We start from the raw sequence: 24,896 nt of genomic DNA on the forward strand, positions 1-24,896 counted from the left end.
AAAATCAATAGTCTTTCTCTCTACACAACAACCTGAGGTCTTTTCCTGGGTCTTTAGATCTTCATGTAATCACTCTAACTGTTCATGTCAAAAACTCTGAAAACCAGAAGCTTAATAGCAGCCGACATTTATCAAATAAGCACTTACTATGTACCAGGAACTGGGTCAAATACCATAAATACACAATATTCTTTAATTCTTGCAACTGCCACTGGGGTAAACATGATTATGTTCCTATTTTACAGATGGGGAAACTGAGGGACTTAGAAATTAAGTCATAGGTCCAAGGACATATAGTTAGCAAGTGCTAAAATCATAGCCTTTCAGTTTAGAAAACAAAACGGTTTCTGAAAAAAGAGGTATTGAAGTGACTCAAAATGGTTGGAGACTTCAGGGCTAACATGGTAGATTTTATCCAGGGCAAACCCTCAGAAATGATATTTCCATTGGATAGAAAAACCAATCTGATGGCAGAATACATAATCGATTGATTCTTGGAGCTAATATACCAATTTTTGAAATAGTATATTTAATATCCTACTTTAATTTCAAAAGGACATTTTTAAATTTTAAAAAATATTTTCTGAAGCCCAAGCTAGGTGGCTCAGTTATTTAGAGCATCATCCCATGCAACGGTTATGGGTTCATTTCCCGGTCAGGGCATACCTATGTTGCAGGTTCAGTCCCAGTCAGGGTACATCTGAGAGGCAACTCTTTCACACTGATGTTTCTCTCTCTAAAATTTACAAAAACATATCCTCGTGGGAGTATTAAAAAAAAATTATTTTCAGAAAAAGAATGACCCCTTTCTAATGTTATCTGAATTATATAAACAACTCCTCGCCCTAGCCAGTTTTGCTCAGTGGGTAAGAGTGTCGGCCTGTGGACTGAAGGGTCCCAGGTTCGATTCCATCAAGGGCACATGCCCACCAGGTTAGAGGCTCGATCCCCAGTAGGGGGTATGCAAGAGGCAACCAATTAATGATTCTCATCATCAATGTTTCTATCTCTCTCTCCCTCTCCCTTTCTCTGAAATCAATAAAAATATTTTTTAAAAAATACTCCTTCAACTCTGACCAGTGTGACTCAGTTGGTTGGGCACTGTCCCATGTATTGAAAGGTTTCCTATTAGTTTCCCAGTAGGGGATGTAATAGGAGGCAGCTGATGGATGTTTCCCTCCCACATGGATGTTTCTCTCTCTCTTTCTCTCTCCTTTCCCCTTCCTCTCTCTATCAAAAATAAATTAAAATATTAAAAATAAATAAGTAATAAAAAATACTTCTTCAAAAACTATTCTATATATTGGCAAGCTATTGTTGGATTTTCAAATAGAAAATTATAGCTACCACTGAGTTTTCTGAAAGATAGTTGACATTAAGAGGAAGACAGTAGTAGTCCCAAAGAATTATTTATCAGCTCTATGTACTTGAAATGAAAGTGTTTTTCCTTTCATCAAGGTAACCTGAAATATTTTCCAGTTCACCCATATCTATATCATATGTCAACTAAAAACGTTGGTTTTTATTATTCAAATTTCCACAAAGCATAAAAAACAGAGGAAACCAAGAATTCTGCATTCTTCCTTCTGAAAATCAAGGGCTATATGACACAAAATGCAAGTGTCTAACAAAATGATGGTGAACCTTTTGAGCTCGGCGTGTCAGCATTTTGAAATACCCTAAATTAACTCTGGTGCCGTGTCACATATAGAAATTTTTTGATATTTGCAACCATAGTAAAACAAAGACTTATATTTTTGATATTTATTTTATATATTTAAATGCCATTTAACAAAGAAAAATCAACCAAAAAAAAATGAGTTCGCGTGTCACCTCTGACACGTGTCATAGGTTCGCCATCACTGATTTAACAACTAAATCTTAGCAGGTCAGAGCTATCATCATCAAGGAATATTATGAACTCTTTAGCATGGCCCAGCTATGGAGAGAGTCTGCATAGAGGATATATTTAAAGGCTTTTTTGCATAGTAAGTATTCAGTATGTTTAGAATAATTCTAACTAGCAAAAGGATTATAACTGCAAAAGTAAAGAAGTAGTATGGAAGGGAATAATCTGAAAATTATTCTCCACTCAGACTGAAAGCATTCTAAATTTTGACTGAAAACTGAATTATCATTGGGACTAGGAAGTGGCTTTCCTCAATACCTATGAATCACACTCCTGCACGGTGAATTACTTTAACATTTAAAAATTTCGCTTTAGCCGAAACCGGTTTGGCTCAGTGGATAGAGCGTCGGCCTGCGGACTGAAGGGTCCCAGGTTCGATTCCGGTCGGGGGCATGTACCTGGGTTGCAGGCACGTCCCCAGTAGGGGATGTGCAGGAGGCAGCTGGTCGATGTTTCTCTCTCATTGATGTTTCTAACTCTCTATCTCTCTCCCTTCCTCTCTGTGGAAAATCAATAAAATATATTAAAAAAAAAAATTTAGCTGTAAGTATGCAGGAGTCTCTAATTGGAACAATGCTGAAAGAAGTATTTGACAGTGCAACTTTTAGAAGCATGCCAGGTTATCTATCTTGTGGGCTAAAATGATCTTATAAAACAAATATAACACAGAACTTATTTTAGCTAAAGTCAACCTAAACCCAATGAGGCATCAAAGAGAGACTGTAATATCCCACTTTCTGGAGTGAGATTTCCCTTAATGTTTTCTATTATAAATCCAAGGGGATTTATTTATTTCCACAAACATCTGGCACTCCACGTTCAAAGTCAATAGGTACAGAGGCCTTAGGATGATTCCTGTGTCAGTAGTTATGGCTGTAATTTAAGCCCATTTCAGATGCTAGGCTTGTCCCCACAACAACCCTGTGAGGTAGGTCTTCTTTATTCCATTCTATAGGTGACGGAACTAAGACACACTCATAATGACCAGTGAGACCAAACAGCTAGTGCATGATGAAGTCAGTGTTTGAACCAATACTATCCCCAACTAAGGCCATACAAGCCAAACTTCTAAGAAGAAATATTGTTTTTAGAATGGCAGGACACACAGGAACATACTGAATACATCAATAAAACTGTTCTTCTTATAAAGCAATACATGCTTTGATTTATTCTCCCAACCTTGTTGCAGAAAAATTTAAGGCAGTTAAGCTTTTATAAATATATACTGACATCGAGGCATTAAGATTAATGTAGAAAAAATTTTACTAATGACCCCTACTTTAATTTCTTAGATGTTGAACACTGTGATTCTCAAACTTAAAGCTTTTTTTAAAAGTGGGTATCTAAATAATCCTTAAATGTTTTACTCTCACTCTTAAATGCTAAGGAAAGCGTATTACTATAAAAAGAGAGTAAAGATAAGAGGGAGGAAAACAGTCATACACAAACCTTGCTTCTGGTCGCTAGCTGCAGTGACAGGGGTGCTGGCAGCAAGATGAGCGCTCTCCACAGTCCCATAAACCACAGGGCTGTGCTCGGGGACCTGGCTGGGCAGCTGCTGGGATTTGAAGTACAAAAAAGGGTGATAATGAGCGTGCGAACATAAAAACTAGCAATATGGAACCCAAGCCAAGTGGGGAAGACAAAGTGGAACAGGAGATCACAAAATTAAAAAAAAAAAAGGAAAGCAAGGAAAAAATATATAGGCCAGTTTAATAAATTCAAAAAGTATATGGGAAGATGGGGAAGGAAAGAGGCAGCAGGAAAGGGAAAGGAAAAGAGATGATTACTATTAGCCACAGCAAGAGAAGACAGCACAACAATCATTAGTACAATGCATTCAGTAGTGTTCCTTCTAAGGAGAAAGAGACTTTCAACCTAACAATAGAGGTCACATCTGAAAGGTCACAGCCTCCCAGTCAAAGACCAAAGGGGTTTTGGTCAACTTCACTTATAAACTACATAGCAAAGTAACTCATCTGCCAAAAGCAGGACAAAGCACGATGGGTTTTAAAACCAGTTACTGGTTCAAGAAAACAATACTGAGGGGTGATCCTTGTCATTTGTCCATATTATCACATAGATAAATGCAACTTGCAAAGTGTCTAAAGGAACTTTCACCTTTAAAATGTCTTTAGCTTCTGAGTCAAGGATAATATCTTTTCACAGTCAGAAATCAGACTAAAAATATCTTAGCGGATATTTTTATTTTCACTCAGCTAGTATATTGAAATAAAAAGTGCCTACCAAAATCTTAGCAGAGTAGGTTGAAAAAATTGCAGCCATTGTTCAACTTAGAGGGAACAAGAATTAAACAAGAAAAGGACACGGACAGTCATTCTACATCACATTCCAGGCAGGTATTTGTTCTGGATTGGAAGGTTACAAAAGCCACAAAACAAAGCAGTGTCTCTCCTCGGAGATCTAAAGTCAAGTTTTTGATAGACACAGCCTCTGACATCGAATTCCATCAGTGCTATCAGAGCAGAGCTCCCTGCATAATTCTGATTTTCTTTTTGTTTTGTTTTAGATTTTTTGGATAGGTGGGATTTAGGTATAGATGATTTGGGGGGGGACAGGGACACTTAAAAGTGAGAGTTCATAAAAACATTTTCAAGTCAGTTAAGTCTCACATATAGTGGGAATATAAAATAAAATATTTCAGTTTAGACATATCATTTATTTTATTACAGGGGAAATTCTTATTTCACCTATTCATGAGATTATGAAACTGCTTATATTCCACAATTACTTCTAAATGGACTGCTAAAATTATATTTCCACGTGTAAAAAATGAAGTTACTGTTTCACTTTGAATCATGGCCAAATAAATGAACAGTAGAGCCATGATTAATTTTCTTTGAATCTTTAGTTCCAGTGGAGGGGTGGGGGTGGGGGGGTGGCTGTATTACTAAAATTCAAAAATTAGAAAGGCTTCATGAAAATACAAACTTAGTTCAATTCTATGGCTGAAAATAGCTCCAGAACAATGGAAAGATTCCGTTACTTAGCATTTATTAAACAGTTATCCACATCCCAAGAAAAAAAGAACTGTAAAATGTGTCATTTACCTGAAAGGAAGATACTATTAACTACTCCAATTGCCTAGGAAATTAATACCCCCCCCTCAAAAAAAGGGTAATTGCTAAAAGTAGGTCACCAAAATAACATCCATAGATAAAGTCACATGTTTAAGACAATAAAAGGATCATGATACCTATACATAAAGATCGGAGAGCTTTTCCAATCTAAGATTAAAAACACCTTCAATCATATTAAAGAGGCAACTGCACAGACATTTTTAAATTAACAAAGTCCTGGGAAGATTTTATGCATAAAGCATTTATAAGGAAGGAATGAGATAACATGGTTAAATCACAGTTCAAAATTCAGGCATCAAGTACATAGCTATATAGCCGAAAAATGCTAGAAAAGAACTTCAGTTTCCTTAACTGTAAAATGAAAAGGAACTAAAAATCATTTGAACTTTAACATTTTCTAAGCCTCTGATAGTACCAAAAAAATATAGCACATTAACATGATATATAATTCAATACTTTAATCTTGTTTTAGAGTCTTTTTAATTTATGATAATCTCAAACTTTATCTTAACCTCTAATTTCAATTCTTCTCTCCTAATAACTATAGTCTGTTACTCCTAATATCTATAGTCTGTTACAAAGGAGTTCCTCATCTTTCCAAAGCACAAATAATCATGGCTTATTTAAACTAACTGATAAATCAGAAAAATCAGGAAACACACTGGATATTGTGACTCAAAACATCACATAAAAAAAAATAACATCTAATACCATATGAATTTTGACCCCTATAAGGAAATGAAGCTTTTGGGTAGCTAGAGAATTGGGGTTATATGATCTACACTGCTGAGAATATTTTAAGGGATTTCAAAATCACTACACTTTAGTCATTTTCATTATTGGAGGATATAAAAATTGATAAAAATGATTCTGGAAGGGCAATTGGTATCAAAATATAAAATAAGCCAATAAAGATGACCAGGAAGTCAGAGTTAAAAGGTCTGATTGGCAGAAAAATAAAAACCAATTCTCATTTTGATAAAGGAACTTAAAAGTATGCCAAGATATTAGATATCTGATAATATCCAAGAAATGAATTTCCTTTATGAATTCTACTTGAGAATCTATTCTGTTAAAGATTTATATATTAAATTTGAAGTACTGGCCTTAAGGGATAATGGTAGATTTGGGCTCACTGTAGGAATTAATGTTTTAAACAGAATGTTTATCAACAGGTGAAACAGGCAACAAAATCTTGAACTGTCCTTAAGTATTCTTTGTACAATTTAAAATCCATTTGCCTTTATATAGCCTATACAGTTTCTACTCAGAGACCAACTTCCTTACTATCTACTTTAATGTTGGATGCGTAAATACGGAGGTAATTATAGATAGGGAGTCACCAAACCATGGTCCAGGGAACACATATCTGCTTTTCAACTGCCCATGAAACAAGAACTTTTTACATTTTTAAATAGTTGGTGAAAAAATCAAAAGAACAGTATTAATTGACACATGAAAATTACAGGAAACTTAAACTATAGTGCCCATAAATAAAGTTTTATTGAAACAGCCATTCATTTACATATCGTATATGGCCTCTTTCATGCTACAATGACAGCAATTAAAGAAACTATGGCTGCAAAGCTGAAAATATTTACTACCTGGTCTTTTACAGAAAATGTTTGCTAACTCCTATAATTTACTGAAAGAAAGCCAGAGACTCCAAATAGTATACAAATATTAGCAAAACTCTGATATAATTTATTGTTATCTTAAGAAGCTATTTGAATATATCACATTTCATTATTTTAGGTATATGGCAGACAATGGGGATTGGTTCTAGGAGCCCCATGAATACCAAAATCTGGGGATGCTCAAATGCCTTATATAAAGTGATGTGGTATTTGCATAAAACCTACATACGTCCACCTGCATATTTTACATCATCTCTAGATTACTTATAATAGTACTGCAATGTAAATGCTATGCAAACAGTTGTCACACTGTATTGTTTATAGAATAACGACAAGAAAATAGTGTACATGTTCAGTTCAGACACAACCATCATAGGCCTAAACACACAGTACATGTCAGCAACAATTATAACATTTTTTTCTAAATATTTTCAAACTATAGTTGGTTGACTCTGCCCATGCATACAATGAGCTGACTCTAATTGATTTTTCAAAGTGCTATTCAATGACTTTAAATAATCCTTGAACAAATACCTGTTCTTTAACATATAAATCCTGAGAACAACCAAGCACAGCACCCACTGAGAAACATTGTGAGGATTGAGAAGTAAAATAACAATAAATGACTCCAGAAAAAAGGACCAAAACATGCTTCTTTACTAAGTGGGAGAGAATTCTCCCAGTTCATTCATTAGAAAGGTGTGCATGTGTTTCCCCCTGGTGTTTACCATGTACAAAATATTGAGAACCCACTGGTAACTAAAACAGACAAAAATCCTTGGCTTCATGGAGCTTATATTCTATCAAGGAAAACATTTTAAAGGATAAACCATATACATATAATATTGCTCAGCCATAAAAAGAACGAATCTTGACATTTGTGACAACATGGATGAACCTAAAGGGCATTACACTGACTGAAATAAGTCAAACAAAGATTGTATGGTCTCACTTATATGAAGAATCTTAAAAACAAACAAACAAAACTAAGCTCACAGTCAAGAATAGATTGGTGGTTGCCAGAGGCAGGTGGGTGAAATGGGTAAAAAAAAAGTTTAAAGGCACAAATTTCCAGTTATAAAATAAACAGGTCATGAGGATGTAATATACAGTATGATAACTATCCTATATAATAAAAGGCTAATATGCAAATCGACTGAATGGCAGAATGAAAGGTCACTATGACATGCACTGACCACCAGGGGGCAGATGCTCGACACAGAAGCTGCCCCCTGGTGGTCAGTGTGCTCCCACAGGAGAAGCGCCACTCAGCCAGAAGCTGGGCTCACGGCTGGGGCTGGTGAGTGCAGCAGCGGTGGCAGGTGCTTCTCCTGCCTCTGCAGCAGTGCTAAGGATGTCCGACTGACAGCTTAGGCCCGCTTGGGTTTAGGCCCACTTGGGTCTAAGCCATCAGTCGGACATCCCTTGAGGGCTCCCAAACTACTAGAAGGCACAGGCCGGGCGGAGGAACACCGCACCCGCCCCAAGTGCACAAATTTTGTGCACCAGGCCTCTAGTATTTAATAGTATTACATTGCATATTTAAAAGAAGCTAAGAGAGTAGATATCAAAAGAAAAGAAACTTTCAAAAGAAACTTTTTGTAACTGTGTATGGTTAATGGATATTAACTAGACTTATTCTGGTGATCATTTTGCAATATACAGAAGTCTATCAAATCATTTTGTATGCATGAAGCTAAAATAATGTTATATGTCAACTATGCCACAATAAAAATTTTTTAAAAAAAGAATAGACAGAGGAGAGGTAAGACAGAAGCAAGGAGATGAGTAAGGAAGTTACTGTTGTCCAGGGGAGAGGTCAAAGTGGCTTAGAGTACAATAGCAGTGAAGGTGGTAAAGAATGAGTCGGATAGGACTTGCAGATATAATGGTTATAGAAAGTAACATAAAGAGGATTTAAAAATGACATCTCATCTTATGATCTGAGCAACTGGCATGTCAAAGAGATTTCTTTAACATACTTATAAATGTAAAGAATGCTTATAAATCAGAAAATAATCAACTCAGAAAAAAAATAGTCTCCCCAAATGAGATGTGTACAAAAGACATGAATAGATAACTGATACATATACACAAATAACCAGTAAACATCAAAATTCTTAACTCCACAAGTCAATAAATAAAAATTAAATGGGATTTTTAAAATATCTATCAAATAAGCAATATGTAAGGAAAGGGGTATTTTTGTCTACTGCTAGTGGTAGATTAACTGGTACATTTCTGGAGGGTAGGTTACAACACCATAACCCCAAAATAGGTAAAGTTGTTTGCCACAGTATTGTTTATATTAGTGATAAATAGGAAAGAAAAGTAATACCCATCAATTAAATAGAGTACTTCCAAATGAAGACATATCATGTAGTCTTAAAAATTATAATACCTATAGTCAAACATGAACACTTCTGCATGATCATAGAAAAAAGAAAGGTAGTTACACTAGTAAAATGGCATAAACCCAAATACATTAAATAGATATGGATATGGATATATGCATATATGTACTAAAAATTGTCTGAGGGTTATTCACCAACTAGTAAAAATGATTAACTCTCAGTAAGATTTAGGATTACAATTTCTTTCTTTACTACTCTTATTTTCCAATGAAGATTTATGATTTTTAAACATACAAAACTCATTCCATTTAATTCTAAAAATACATTTTCAACAATAGATAAAAGACTGAATATGATAGTTTCTTGAGATCTCTTACAATACTTGTGACCCCCTACAACTATAATCATGGTTACAAGATGATTACAAGCTGCAATGTTCAATGTAAGACTGGTAGTAAGTGGTAAGAGAGAAATTTTGCTGTCCATGCAAAAATTTGAGTCACACTTTCTTTATAATTAGGATTCAGACTTAGAGTATCTAAGGTAAAATAATACCATTATATTTAATAATAGCACTTTAATGCATAATAGCAAAGGCTTTCACAAAATTTGTTGAAGATTTATGAAAAAACGTAGTTCAAGTAAAAACAAAGAATCATTTAAAATACAATAAAATTTAATGTTATTAATTCTCATAAGTGGATCATTATTGGAATGCCAAAACAACTTAAAACAAACTCACTCCCCTGGCTTCCAAAAGGAGATAAAGTATCTCAAAAGCAAACTTAAGTCAAATTTTGTTTTCTTGTTTAAGAAAATTTCTACAGGTACTGAAGCTGGAGAACATTAGTTTTATTAAAAATTCAAGACAATACCCTTTTGGAGACAGGCCTGATGAAATCAACAACCCTACTCTATAATTCTTTAAGGTTTCCAGGTGTCAAATTTATAAGAAGCTCTTCAAAAATCTCAGTAACCTGCTGACTTTGAATTTTCCCAAATGACAGGAGAAGCTATAACTTTCCTAAGATGTGCCAGCAATCAAGAGTTTCCAACCTTTTCTCTGCCCCTGCACCCTATGGCAGAGGACATTCTCCCAAGTTATAACTGCTTCACTATCAGAGTAATTCTTAACAGAAAAGAATCTTAACAGGAAAGAAAAAAGAACAAAAGGGAGTAGGGAGAGGAAGAAAGGTAGATAGTTCATGAAAAAAATTAAGTGATTTTATGTACAACACCATGCCTTTGGAAGCAGACAATTTTGGAAGCTTTGGCATCATGTACTTATTTTTACCCTACAGGGTTCCATGACAACTTTCAGGCAGCTAGCACATTTCTTAATTTAGAAATATTCTTTGTGCCTAAATGCTAACAACAGATATATAACTGAGAGATTTTTATGCTGATAAAAAGTAAACAAAAATTTCCCCTTCTTTCTCACTTTGATATTTAAGAGCTAAAAGGGAACTCTGAGATTACAGAGTACAATCACATTATACAAATGAAAACATAGGGGTTTAAAGAGTTTGATGTTCTGGTCCAAGGTTTTAAATCTCAGTGACAGAGTGGAGACCAGCAGGAAGTGTTCTAGAACTCTATGATGTCCATCTAGGCATCAACCACTGTCTGTGATCATCTTTATAGGCCAGTGATGGCAAACCTTTTGAGCTTGGCGTGTCAGCATTTTGAAATACCCTAAATTAACTCTGGTGCTGTGTCACCTATAGAAATTTTTTGATATTTGCAACCATAGTAAAACAAAGACTTATATTTTTGATATTTATTTTATATATTTAAATGCCATTTAACAAAGAAAAATCAACCAAAAAAATGAGTTCGCGTGTCACCTCTGACACGTGTCATAGGTTCGCCATCACTGTTATAGGCACATGTATACATACACAGTATGTATATTTTTAATATATTTGAGATATAAAATCTCCAGGAGTTACTCTATAGCTCATTTTAAAACCTACAGAAAACCGGACAATTTCAAAATCTTTAGGGCAAAGCAGCAGCAGAGCAGCAAAAATCTGTTTCCTCACATATACCCAATGCAGTTTCCCTCAATTAACTCTTCTTAGCTTGCATGCTTGCCAAAATCAAACTCATCATCCACTTCTTCAAACATCCTGAGTATACTCCCTGCTGTGTGTCACTCTATAAATCTAGGCATCTAAGCTTGAAGAGTCACCTCTGACCCCTCTCTCTCTCTTACTTCTAGGGGAACCATGCATCCCTGTTTACCTGGATAATACAGCTTTACGTCTGTTATCCCAGCAAAATGATAAATAGCATTCCCATTAATTTCTAAAGTAGTCCAAATTTAGATGATGAATTATATGGTCACTCTTATAATCCCTACTTAGTAACCAATTGCTGAATATTTCTGTAATTGGCATCCCCTCTTTCAACTGACTTTCTAATTTATCACCTGAAATGATAAGTTTCCATGTGCTTTTGCATATGATGTCCCTCTGCCTAATACCCTCTCTCTGTCCATGTGGTGAATACCAATCTGGGAACTCAGATCAAATGGCATCTCTGCTATGAAGCTTCCAGACTTCCAGTCATTCTCTGTGCCTCCTAAAATAACAATAATTGCAATACTGAAATAGGTAATGTTTGAGTGCTCATTATGCCCTTAGCTTAAGCAATTTAAAGTATTTGATCTCATTTAATCCTTATAATAACTGTATATGACAGCTTTTATTTTCCTCATTTTTTAAAATGTGGAAGCTAAAAAATAAAAAAAAATAAAAAAAATAAAATGTAGAAGCTAAGACTCTGGAATATTAAGTAACTTAGCTAAAGTTACACAATTAAGTAGTAGGACTGGGACCTGAAACGAAGTATGTCTGATTCTAAGCCAAAGCTTTTAACCTCTCCCCTGTGCTACCTCACCTATACCACCATTACTGTTTCTGTGATCCAACACACGTATTTGAGTCTGTGCTGCAACTCTGTTCCATTTGTCAACTTGGTGCTTTAATAATTCTCTGCATACTAGTATACTTCATAGGAGGACCAGTTATATACTAGTAAGTGTCCTCTGTCTTCCTTAAAGAGACTGCAACAACCTCAATGACAGGGAAAGGCTTTGTTACTCACAGTATATGTATTATGGCTCAAAGCAGGTTATCCAGAATGCCAAAAGCAATACAGTATTTACTATTCAAATTCTGATGCAGAGGGTTGTCTCTTTTGCAGTCTTACTAATTAATTATATTTAGGCCAAAATTGGTAAACTAGCAGTTATTAAGTTAAACCCAATTGGTTTTGGGTTTAAACCCTTTGTGTAAACCTTTTGGCTTCCACAGTGCTATTTGTTAGTAGAACTGGTAGCCAACATTTAAAACTTGTAGATTTTTTACATAAATAGAGATTTCTAGCATCTTTTGAAAGACTGAGTTAACATTTTTACACAATATAATAATCAGGCAGTAATGACCACCTCTCTTAGTAACCAGGGATTATCCTTCTATTACTCTATATGCACCACTCTTGATGAATTTCTGGAAATATTTCTAGTGTGTATGTGTCAGTTAAAAAGCTCTTTGTTCATTTTATGAATTTCATGCATTTGGAAAGACAACAGATTGGTAACTGGATTAAATTGCAAGTTAATTAATAAAATAAATGGACACTTCATGACAACATCACACCTCAAAAATTACTACCAACATTATAATCATTGACTGATGGCCTTTATCAAATAAAATATACATTTACTGTGCTTTATAATTACACAAACACATATACTTGTATTCAGGCCTGTGGTCACTGGGGAAAGATAAAGAGCAAAAGAATTTCTGTGGCTAAGGACAGAGGGATAACAGAAAAACATACCAACCCACAGGGAATTAAAATGCACGATATACTAACACATGTTCAAATTGAAAATTTAAATAGAAATCAACAAAAGGTTGCCAACTATAAGGCTTAACAGTAACAATATTTTAATAAATGTGGAAAAATACAGATTAAAATTTAACTGCCCTGAATAACCAATGCTAAATTTTTGCTATAGTACGCCCCTACCTAACAGAGAACATAAGTAGATAATTTAAATGTGTAAATGCTGCTTGTCCCATGTTTACTTCCATAGACAACATTAAATATAAGACCACCTTGATCATTCCAGACTTGAAATATCCCTGGAGAAATAATGGGAAATGGTTAAAAGTCCTATTAACAAATATTAATATGACCTTACAATTCACATATCTAGATGGTTATATATTACACTTACTTAGATGATGGAAGACTAAGACAAATGTCAGGCAGAGACTACCATCATTTATAAGCAAAACATATCATCACACAAAGGCCCAAGTGTTAGACTTACTAAAAATTCACAGATTTTCAAGGATCTTTAACACGGACAGGTATTTGTCCTCCCTGCATTGCCCTCCCCCCGTGAAGATGGCATTTTATTTATTCTTTTTTATGGAAATTACTGGGGTGACACTGGATAATAAAATTATATAGGTTTCAGGTATACAATTCTATTAATACATCCTCTGTATATTGAGTGTTCACCACCCCAAATCAAGTCTCCTTCCATCAATATATATCCCCCCCGCAAACACTAACTTTTCCTTTGGTAACCATCATATTTTTGTCTGGGTCTATGAAGTGGTTTTTTGGTTTATTTGTTTTTTGCTTAATTCCATATATTCACGAATTTAATTATTAAGAACATTTTCAAGAACATTTAAAACCTATACTACTAAAGTTAATAGTCTATCATTCTTAATACATTACATTTGATTATCCATATCACTTTTTAGTAAGCTGGGCTCTGAGGAATACCTCACCTCACTACCCAACCACAAGATGGGGAAGCAAGCAGCCTCTTACTCCTAATAACTTTGGTTTTATGTTTTACATGCTGGGCTTTCACTTTAGATATTCTGAAGATCTGAAAATCACGCATGTCCTCTGAATGGTTTTAACAAAATTTATTAGTAACCCAGTGAGGAAAACAAAATCCTGTTAAAGTTGGGGGATTCCATTCTCTACTGAAGTTTAATAAACTCCAGCTCTTCCTAAGATGTCTTGATTTCTAACAGCAAGACAGTGAACTCTTAAGACCATGATAGCCACTTCTGCAACAGGAACAAAAAGGTGCTTGAACTAACATAATTTACTAATAACCTCTGTAAATAATTAAAAAAGACATTCTCCACTCAAGAATCGCATTTATGTAGAACTAATAGGTAAGAGATGTGCCTATAATACATCTAACTATGCTCTGAGTAACACAGATAATCATCTCAAACAATACTGTTCAGTACAAATGTTTAAGTTTTCAACCTTACAGTTTGCATTAATGTAGTATGCACCATTTAATTCCTAAGGCTCCATATTTAAAACAAAATACTCATTTAATGATGAAGTTTAAACGCAGCTCCTTTTTAGTATCATTAGGAAAAGTGGCAGCAGCTATGCTCTGAGTGTGAAGACAATACACAAAAACATTATTAATAAAAATTTGTAATTACTGTATAAATATTTGTAAAGAGAAACAATATTTGTAAAAAGAAATAATGATGTTTAAATATCATTTAGATATTCGAGGCTATGAGACAACTGATGGAAATGGAAAGTACAGAAAGCAGCTATAGAAAAAAAAAAAGAATTCAGTTGAGGTTAATGAACACATACATACCATCATCCATCATGGCTCACTCCAACTTACCTGGGGAGGAGTAGGTGTGGATGTGGGTCTCCCAATGGGTGGAGTAGGATTTCTGCTGCCACCTCCAGACATAATCTCTTCTGTTATGTCTTTACCTCCCTGGTTTGGATCCCTAATTCTTATCTATAAGATTACAATAAGACATCATATTTACAGATGGGGTATCTCTGTAGTAGATTTATAGGCATATAATGTATTAAAGGTGCAAAACTGGAAAACTGGTGAAATATCAAAGTTGATAATTACCACATTTGATTTTATTTAAACCACAGAACTATATGGGGCCATTCAGAAAAATTTAAGCCATTAGCTCTGACATGAACTCATTAAATAACAAACTAAAGGAGACTTAGTTGGCTGAATTTCTAGGCCAAATAAGCAAAGTATTAACATTTATCTTGTAAGCAGTGCCAAATGAGTAATGTTAAAAAAGATAAGATCCATAAAATAGTTTTAAATTATGGAATTTACTCTGCACAACAAAGTTTTAAAGGCTTTAAATCAGCGGTTCTCAACCTGTGGGTCGCGACCCCTTTGGCGGTCGAACGACCCTTTCACAGGGGTCACCTAAGACCATCCTGCATATCAGATATTTACATTACAATTCATAACAGTAGCAACATTACAGTTATGAAGTAGCAACGAAAATAATTTTATGGTTGGGTCACAACATGAGGAACTGTATTAAGGGCCAGAAGATTGAGAACCACTGCGAAATGGTTCTCTAACAAAATGAAAAATGTACATACCCAAGGACTCAGAAATAGGAATTTATGTTATAGATAACCTTACATATGTACTAGAGGCCCAGTGCACAGATATGTGCACCGGTGGGGTCCCTCAGCCTGGCCTGCGCCCTCTCACAATCTAGGACCACTCCGGGACCCCTCGGGGGACGTAGTAGTGAACAAAGCGGCACGTGGCTGGGGAGGAGCCCGAGCTGATGAAGAACACAGTAGTTAAGAAATTATGCCATTTCCTTTTAGTTAAATACCAAATAGCCAGTTGAAAAAATGAGAGTGACCTACATGTACTGATATGGAATGAACATCAAGATGTACTGATAGGTGAAAAGAGGAAAAATGCAGAACAATATGTTTGGCCTTCTTGTTTTAATTTTTTGAAAGGCTACTTATGCTTATATAGATGTCAGTGGACACTGGTTCTACAATAGAGTTGGAGTACCTGGGTGTAGCTCTTCCATCCTGGGACATTGCTAAGACATACAGATTTGTCATTACCTCCAGTGCTTAATGACGGTGGCCCTGGCTTATTGAAAATTTCAAAAAAATCACTAATAAAACCATCTGAATCTCAAAGCTTTTTTGGAAGTAGTTTCTTCAGTAAGATTATGAATATCAGCTATATCTTTCAGGTTTGAAAGCTTGTTTCAAATACAGTTTTAAGTATCACTTCTAATACATCTGTTCTACTTTCTTCTTCAGTAACAACTACTATTACTGTCCTCCAGTTTCACTGTCTCCTTTATTATTTTTCCTGTATTCTGAAAGTATTCTTCAAGTCCAGCATCTACTATGCTGTTTCAACATTTCCAAACCACAGTTTCTCAACTTTAGTGTCATGATACACAGGCATGTCCTGTTTATTAGGATGTGTGCACAAGTAATTTGTTTCTGATAATAAAGAATCAAAGTTTTGACCTTCACTACTCTTTATTAAATGAGTATTTTCAAGAATACTGCTATGATACCACGTCCATCTGTCTTAACCGTGTGAATGGCGGAGTCGCTCATAAACATCACCCATTTGAGTGATCTGATGACATGCCACTCTTCTACAAAATGTTCTGCAATGTGAATTCTTTTCTTAAGCATGCATTCACATTTTTCTTTTCTTTTTAATTTAAAATTTTTATTGTTGACACTGTTGCAGATGTTCCCCCATTTCCTCCCCTTTGCCCACCTCTACCCAGTCCCCTCCCTTTGCCCATCCCACACTATTTGTCTGTGTCCATAGGCTATGCATATATGTTCTTTAACTAATCCCTTCACATTCCTTTATGCAATGTACATTTTATGACTGCACTCTAATTCTCTTGGGCCTGCCTTACTAGACAGAGGCAAAGCCCCTATAACTTACTAAAAACAATTAAAATACATTTTCTAAATCCTGCTTTCTGTTTCTTAAAATAAATATCTTCCACAGGAAAGATTTTTCTTGTGGACGTTAACATTTTGCTCATTTTATCTTGTGCTATTTTTTCCAATCAGTTCATACTTGAATGTAGAGATGACTAGGACTACAGTTAAAGGACAATCAGGATATGAGAACTGACCTCAAATTCCTCCCATTTAGTGAGACCTTAGCAGACTAAACCCTCCCAATTCTGAAGCTAGAGGGCATGCTGTCACTTAGCATACCTAGCTTGGTGCCTGTTGAAAACTGATAATAAGCAAATGCTATTTGCAACTTCTAGTTAAATGCCCATAACAAATTCCCTAAATCTAGTGGTAAGGATATAAAAGAAGAAAAAACGGCAGTCATTTGTGAACTAAGATGAACAGTGATTACAACTGTGAGTAAACTATTTAACAAGTGAATGGACATTCAATTTAAAATAAGAAAAATTAATAAGGTCTCTTACTGTTTTTTTCTCTCTCTTGGCTGGAGGGGGCTGCTGCTGGGTAGCCACTATGATAGGTGCTGACTGATAAACTGGCTGACTTGGATAAAAAGGTGTTCCTAAAGAATTAGAAAAGAATAAAAGAAGCATTCAGTTATTTTGTCAATTGCTGTAAGACCATTAATGGCACTGTGTCACTGTATCAACAGTTTAATAAAGTAACAAAAACAAGCATTCTTCTTATTCATCTCTTCCCACTAGCTTTCCTCCAGCTGTTGAAGCGGTCAAGGAATGATTTCCAAATACGCACAAACATCTCTCCTTTAGCATCTACATGAAAACAAATAAATAACCAATCCCTGCTGACTGCCACTAGAGTTACCTTTCCAAAACACTATCTTCCTACAGCACTGTTTTAAAAACTGTATTCTGGAGGCCCATTACCCGCAACAGTGATTCTCAGCAAGGTTTGTCAGAGTGTGTTTTATATGTGGGTTTGATCAGCAACAAGAGAATATATCTGGTCATCTTGGGGGTCTGGAGTGGTCTAATTCTTCTCCCGACTTATGGAGAACCACTGCCATGGAAAAGCCAACATTAAGGCTTGGCAAATATCCTACTTTTTTAACTTTCAAAATTTTGACTGTTATTATAATTACTATTAAATAGAGTGCTTAGAGTAAATGTGGTGATAAAGGGTCAGATATTTTGAAGATGGAACCTACAGATTTGCTATTGTATTATATGTGAATGTGACTGAGAAAGGGGTGTCAAAGAAAACTCTCAAGGTTTTTTGTCTTAGCAAATGGAAGAATGAAAGTGCTATTTACTGTATGACTTATTAACTTACTAAGATGAAGAAAACTGGAGAAAGTAGAGGGAGAGAAATCAAGGTTTGAGTTTGGACATGTAAAGTTTGAGATTCTTTTTTTTTTTTTTTTAAATATATTTTATTGATTTTTTACAGAGAGGAAGGGAGAGGGATAGAGAGTTAGAAACATCGATGAGAGAGAAAGATCGATCAGCCGCCTCCTGCACACCCCACACTGGGGATGTGCCCGCAACCAAGGCACATGCCCTTGACCGGAATTGAACCTGGGACCCCTCAGTCCGCAGGCCGACGCTCTAACCACTGAGCAAAATTGGCCAGCAAGTTTGAGATTCTTATTAGACCTTCAAATGGGGTATCAAGTAGGAAGGAAGAGATACAAGTCTGGAGTCAAAAAACAGGTATCATTTTGGAATCCGTATAATACGAACAACATTTCAATCATGAGGTCATAGGTGTGAAGAAAACCCAGCAAAAGAGATGAAAAAGAAAACCAATGCAGTGGCTGAAACTAAGAAAATGGTTCAAGAATGGGAAAAGTGTTTAGCTATGTCAAATGGTGCTGAGATAGCAACTAAGATTTAGCAAAGCAGACTTCATTGGTGAGCTTGGCAAAAGTTGTTTGGGTAGGGTTGGTGGCATGCATCCTGATTAGGGTGCCTTCAACACTGAATGAGATAAAAGAAAATGAAGGAAGTGAGCACAGACAGCTCTTTTTAAAAAATGTTTTGCTATGATGGGAATCAGAAAAACAAGAATATGGAGCAAAAAAAACAACCCCAAAAAACAAAAACAAAAACCCTTTATTAAAAAAAAAAAAGATGAGAACAAAACAGTATACCTGTAAGCTGATTGGACTAATCCAGCAAAAGGAGAAAAAAAGATGATAATGCAGAAAAAACAGAGAAGTGAACTGCTAGAGTAATAACCTTAAATGAGTACATGATGGGATCTAATGCACAAGTGGAAGACTGGCCTTTGGTGGGGGGCATGAATAGTTGGATCATCGTAACGAGAAGGAACGAACTGTATATGAAAAGTAGTTGATACAGGTAAAATCCTTGGTACTTGAGCAAACAGTCAAATAATATCAGCACTATTATCACTCTCATCATGTGACATCATCACCCCTATCCCCACCACTTTGCAGTACCAGAACTTTGCACGTATCACTCAAGCTTTTGGAGATTCAGATCTGGAAAATATCTAATCAGAGGACATGACTGAGACTTCAATAAGTTTACTGTAAAATGACAAAAAAAACAAAACCATAGCCATCCTTTAGTGTTGAGTAAACTATTCCCAAAGGAGAGCTCAAATAAGCGATTTATGCTACTCTATTACATCACCAGCCCCAAAATGCAGAACACAAAATCCTAATATTGGTTTCAAATGCTGCAAGAGAAGCAATACAATCTGCTCACTTTGCCATATTTTTTAAGCTAAGTGAAATAGGATACAAAAGGTGAACCATCCCTTAAAAAGTTAGATTCTGCTAATGAAACATTTTTGAGTCAACATGACTGAGACAGAGGGCTTCCACATATTATACATGCAGTAAATACCAAATGATTAAACCTGGCAGATCAGTATAATCTCAATATAGTAGGATAAAACACACAAAACAAGAGAAGATGACAAGTGATGAGAAAATGATATGGCAGAGTGAGAAAAAGGAGTGTATATTGGTTTGAAGCAAAGGAGAATGAGATCTTCTACTACTGTAAATTCTCTCTCTCTCTCTCTCTTTTTTTTTTCCTTTTTCAACTTCACTGCCACCACTAACCATACATAGCCCTTTGCTCCCAAACCTAATTTTTTCATCTTGGGCCATCACACCTTAGGTTGGCTGGAAATGATTTTAATCTCCATGACGTATTTTTCTGATATAACAGGCATCAAAATATTTAAGAAACACTGATGAGAGCAAACTGAAAAGTAACATTGAACAAATACTATTTCTGCATTATTTTTCCTCAACATTGCAGAAACACTGCAAGAATTATACTTTCTAAACAGAATTCTATAATTGTGGTTACTGAAATTCAGTGTGGGTAAGAATATTCTTTTCTTTTAAATGTATTTTTATTGATTTCAGAGAGGAAGGGAGAGGGAGAGAGAAATAGAAACATCAATGATGAGAGAGAATCATTGATTGGCTGCCTCCTGCAACCTGGGCATTTGCTCTGACCAGGAATTAAACTGTGAACTTCTGGTTCATAGGTCGACACTTAACCACTGATCCACATCAGTCGAGCCGTAAGAATATTCTTTGAAAATCACTGTTCAATATTTAAACCAAGTAGGGAAATAAAATGTTAGTGTGCTGAGTAAATTGTAAAGCTAAGGATAAAGAACTAAGAAGTCTGGGGAAAACATTATCCAACTCACAAGCCCTAGCAGTAGGGCCAGAAGGAACAAGCCTCGGATTTGTTCCTGGCAGTGCAGCCACAGGAAGGTTCCTCTGTCCTAAAAGAGAGGACTCCCTTTTCAGAACGTAGATCTAGGATCCCACCCCCAAACCTGCTTTTAACCGGAACCCAAGGTTAGAACAGGAAAAGTGGTAGAGAAAAGGGAGGCATCAAGATCACAAGAACTGGAAATGGAAAAGTAAGAGTAGAAGAAATTCCAAGAAGAGAAAATAGGAAGGGGAATGTTTAGCAGGGGTCCTCAAGCTACGGCCCGCGGACCACATGTGGCCCACCGAAAACATTTATCCGGCCCGCCAGGTGTTTTTGCTGCCACTGCCTGTCCTGCTTAGCAAACGACTCGTCCTGGGTCAGCAGTGCGCATGTGTGGAATGTCTGAGGGACAGTGAACTGGCCCCCTGTTTAAAAAGTTTGAGGACCTCTGGTTTATGGCTTCTAGACAGCAAGACCAGAACAATTGCCTAAGGTGGTATAGCTGAAGGACCTATAATTGATGAAGTATTGGAAAAGAACTTTTAATTTAGAAAAAAGCATATTAACTATTGACAAACTTTAAAATTAAAATACCTGCCAAGGAAACTAAGAAGAAAATAAACAAATGGGACTACATCAAAATAAAAAGCTTCTGCACAGCAAAAGAAACCATCAACAAAACAACAAGAAAGCCCACTGCATGGAAGAACGTCTTTGCCAATGTTATCTCCAATAAGCGTTTAATCTCCATAATTTATAGGGAACTCATACAACTTAACAAAAGGAAGATAAATGATCCAATCAACAAATGGGCAAAGGACCTAAATAGACACTTTTCGAAAGAGGACATACAGAAGGCTGAGAGACACATGAAAACATGCTCAAAGTCACTAATCATCCGAGAGATGCAAATCAAAATGGCAATAAGGTACCATCTTACACCTGTCAGAATGGCTATCATCAACAAATCAACAAATGACAAGTGCTGGCGAGGATGTGGAGAAAAAGGAACCCTCATGCACTGCTGGTGGGAATGAAGACTGGTGCAGCCATTGTAGAAAACAGTATGGAGTTTCCTTAAAAAGTTAAAAATGGAACTCCCATTCAACCCAGTAATCTCACTTCTAGGACTATATCCCAAGAAATCAGAAATACCAATCAGAAAGAACATATGCACCCCTATGTTCATAGCAGCACAATTTACAATAGCTAAGATTTGGAAACAGTCTAAGTGCCCATCAGCAGAGGAGTGGATTAAAAAACTGCAGTACATCTACACAATGGAATACTACTATGCTGCTATAAAAAACGAAGGAACTTTTACCATTTGCAATAGCATGGATGGACCTGTAGAGCATTATGCTAAGTGAAATAAGCCAGTTGGAGAAAGATAAATATCACATGATCTCACTCATTTGTGGAAGATGATGAACAACATAGACTGATGAAAAAAAAATGGATCCAGAGACAAAGAAGCACCTAATGGACTGTCAAACCTTAGAGGGAAGACAGGGGAGGAGGAGGGAGTAGGGATGTAAGAGAGCAACCAAAGGGATTGTATGCATGCATATTAGCATAACCAATAGACACAGACACTGGGGTGTTGGGGGCTTATCCTGGGGGTGGAAGTGGCCAGGGAGGGGTCAATGGGGGAAAAAGGAGACATATGTAATACTTTAAACAATAAAAAAAGAAATTAAAATATTGAAACCTCAAGGCATGGGCTCTTTGAAACAGAATTACCAACTCCTGCAGACGGTGTCACTAAAACTAAACACATTTCTATAATAATCTTTCAGTGTAAGCCATTCTTTAAGAAGTAGCTTTTAGGTCAGAACTGTCTGTAACATTTTATCTACAAATAACTTCAGACCACTACATCTCATTGCCTAAACTGTATTGGCAAACAACAAAATGGATTAAATACAACAAATTAGCAGAAATTGTTCAACTTTTCATACTTACCGTAAGCATTGGGGAAGTCTCCAGGTCCTGGTCCGGGATAAAAAGGACCTGGCCCCGGTGGTTGAACTGGATATTGTTGAGGGGGCCCAACATAAGGAGGGCCACTATGACGGTACTAGAAGAGAGAAATTAGACATTTATAAATAGTATGAAGGTAGCTTACTATAGAAAAAGTTTCGTGTGTGTGTGTATATAAGAAGATCATTTAAATGAGGTGAAGCCACTTGATTAAACACATTCAAAATGTTTGCTTGCCATCAAGATGCGATGATGATGAAGAAGAGAAAGATATGCCTTAAGGAAAGCCATACAGCATATTGGTACACAGGCAGACATGAGCTCCTTCCTTATAAAATTAATTCAGGTTGGTAGCTTTCACTGACATTGAATAATATCACAGGAACAGCTTAATTATGGAGCCTATTTTTGAGCAGCTGGTTGTGGGGAAGGGATGGGAGAAAAGCTAGGAGATAAAAACAATTTCTGTATCATCTTAGGAAGTTTTAAGTAGAGAGACATAGAAATATCTTTTTGTAATATTATGGAAAATGACAAAATGGCTGGACTTCTAACCAACAAAAAAGTTTACACATCACTAAACACTAATGCTATGATCCACTTTTCCTGCGGTCTCTGATGAGAACCTCAGTTAATCCCCACTCTCCTGCTAAACCACATGGACCTGAGAAATACTTTACCTGTGGTATACAGTACTGAGGACCCTGGGGCACTGGGTACGGCATGGGCAGATGGTTAACCATCATGATGTGCTGATTGGCCTGATATACTGCAGTGGGGGTCTGTGCACCAGGACGAATAGAAGGACTGCTGTTCGGGATGGTAGCTCTAGGAGGCTGTATTTGAGGCCTCTGGAAAAACTGAGGAGGGGGGGGGAAAGAGAGATTTATTTATTTATTTATTTATTTTACAAAGGGGTATAAGTAAATTTTACTATCTGAAACTTCCTCCTTGTTTCTACTAATAAAAATCTTATCAACTTGAATTAGAAATACAATATACATAAAATGAGACTAAACTGCCTATGGCTGGGTTCACAAAAATATTCTATATTAGTCACACTAGGTTAAGTTTTGATCATGTTATCACACATTTGAAAAAGGAGGGCAGTCTCATTTTTAAAATGAAGTCTCAGCTAATTTAAACAAAAAATTCCATACTTAATAATTTAAAAATGTGTGATAAAATATAATAAAAGGGGTAGCTGGTGTCTTTCTAAAATTTGTTTTGTTTTATAAAAGTATTCATCCTTTCATAAAGAGTAGGTGGCTTATTTAAAAATTAAACGTAGTTTAGAAGAACAAGAATCTCTCTGGACATAAACATTTTTGTTTCAGTGTATCAAGGTTAAGTTAAATTAAAACTGTATGTAGGTTGTCTCATACTGACTGTCCCATGTTGGAAAAAGCCTTCCTTTTCAAAAAAAAGTGGCAACCTCGTACTAAAATGAACCCAATTTTGATTTCTCAAATAGTTTGCAATAAAAATGAGGGATCTAGATAGGCTGGCCTGGAAGGAGCAAAGCTTAAATCTCTCAAATGGCAACCAGAGTTTGTGGTTATTTATAGTTCTCACTGCACATTGAAAAGCCTTGAAACAATATACCAATATTAAATTCCCACTGTGAATTCAGCAGCAAACAATCAATCTCATTGTAATAATAATAATAAGGGGACAGAGTAATAAAGAGGCCATGCAGAACCAGTAGTTTGTTACCTGGATAGGTCTGAATCCTCCCTTCAATTATGAAGCAAGAAAGCAGCAGGAAACAGAAAGAAAGCCAATGGAAAAGCTTATAGATCAGTAGGAAAGGGTAGGGCATAGCATGCAGCTCAACAAAAATATCTATTTAGTATTAATAAGAGAAGGAAGATTAGAAAATCAGAATGACAATTCTCTACTTGAGAATTTAAGAACACATGGAATTGAAGAATCAAATCACATTTAATTTGAAAATAATTTAAAATAAATAAATCCAGTGGCAAAAAATATTCTAATAGTAGCCCCAGTTATAAGAGCTTGAAAGGAGATGTCTGCTTAATGGCACAAGTACAATTGGGACTAATGATTACTACTCTTGACTCACGGATGGACATTACAGTGATTAGTTACTTAACTTCTCTAGGATACACTCTCCAGCTTCAATGGAGATAAGAGCTAACAATAAAAGTGCCATTTGTCATTTTAAAGTTTGCAACATATATCAGACTTTTCACCTAAGCAGGCATATAAGACGCCACTTACAGCTTTAAATAGGGAAATAAAATAACAGTCTAAATATGTGCTCTAGCTCCAAAATCTGAGTTGCTATTGGTCCAAACAAGAGCAAAAAAGCTTTGACCTTTGGGCCCACTCAAGTCTCATCCAGTGCTGGTCTTAATCATTAAGCTCCC

General features: G+C 35.9%; 1 protein-coding gene across 15 annotated transcripts in view; it reads right to left on the reverse strand.

Moving 5' to 3' along the window:
* Positions 1-24,896, reverse strand: part of EIF4G3 (eukaryotic translation initiation factor 4 gamma 3) — a 293,349-nt gene that overhangs the window by 111,646 nt on the left and 156,807 nt on the right. For 6 of the 15 annotated variants that reach the window (XM_036352006.1, XM_036352013.1, XM_036352008.1 and 3 more), the window contains 6 exons: positions 24,220-24,240; positions 23,184-23,363; positions 22,486-22,600; positions 17,311-17,408; positions 14,706-14,828; positions 3,359-3,467 (listed from right to left, as the gene is read on the reverse strand). In XM_036352006.1, the coding sequence (XP_036207899.1) occupies positions 3,359-3,467; positions 14,706-14,828; positions 17,311-17,408; positions 22,486-22,600; positions 23,184-23,363; positions 24,220-24,240 (646 nt within the window). The remainder of the gene's footprint in view (positions 1-3,358; positions 3,468-14,705; positions 14,829-17,310; positions 17,409-22,485; positions 22,601-23,183; positions 23,364-24,219; positions 24,241-24,896) is intronic. The other 9 variants (XM_036352012.1, XM_036352005.1, XM_036352004.1 and 6 more) reach the window with 3 other exon arrangements.

The sequence above is a fragment of the Myotis myotis genome, unplaced genomic scaffold, assembly GCF_014108235.1.
Source record: "Myotis myotis isolate mMyoMyo1 unplaced genomic scaffold, mMyoMyo1.p scaffold_m19_p_2, whole genome shotgun sequence".
Taxonomy (NCBI): domain Eukaryota; kingdom Metazoa; phylum Chordata; class Mammalia; order Chiroptera; family Vespertilionidae; genus Myotis; species Myotis myotis.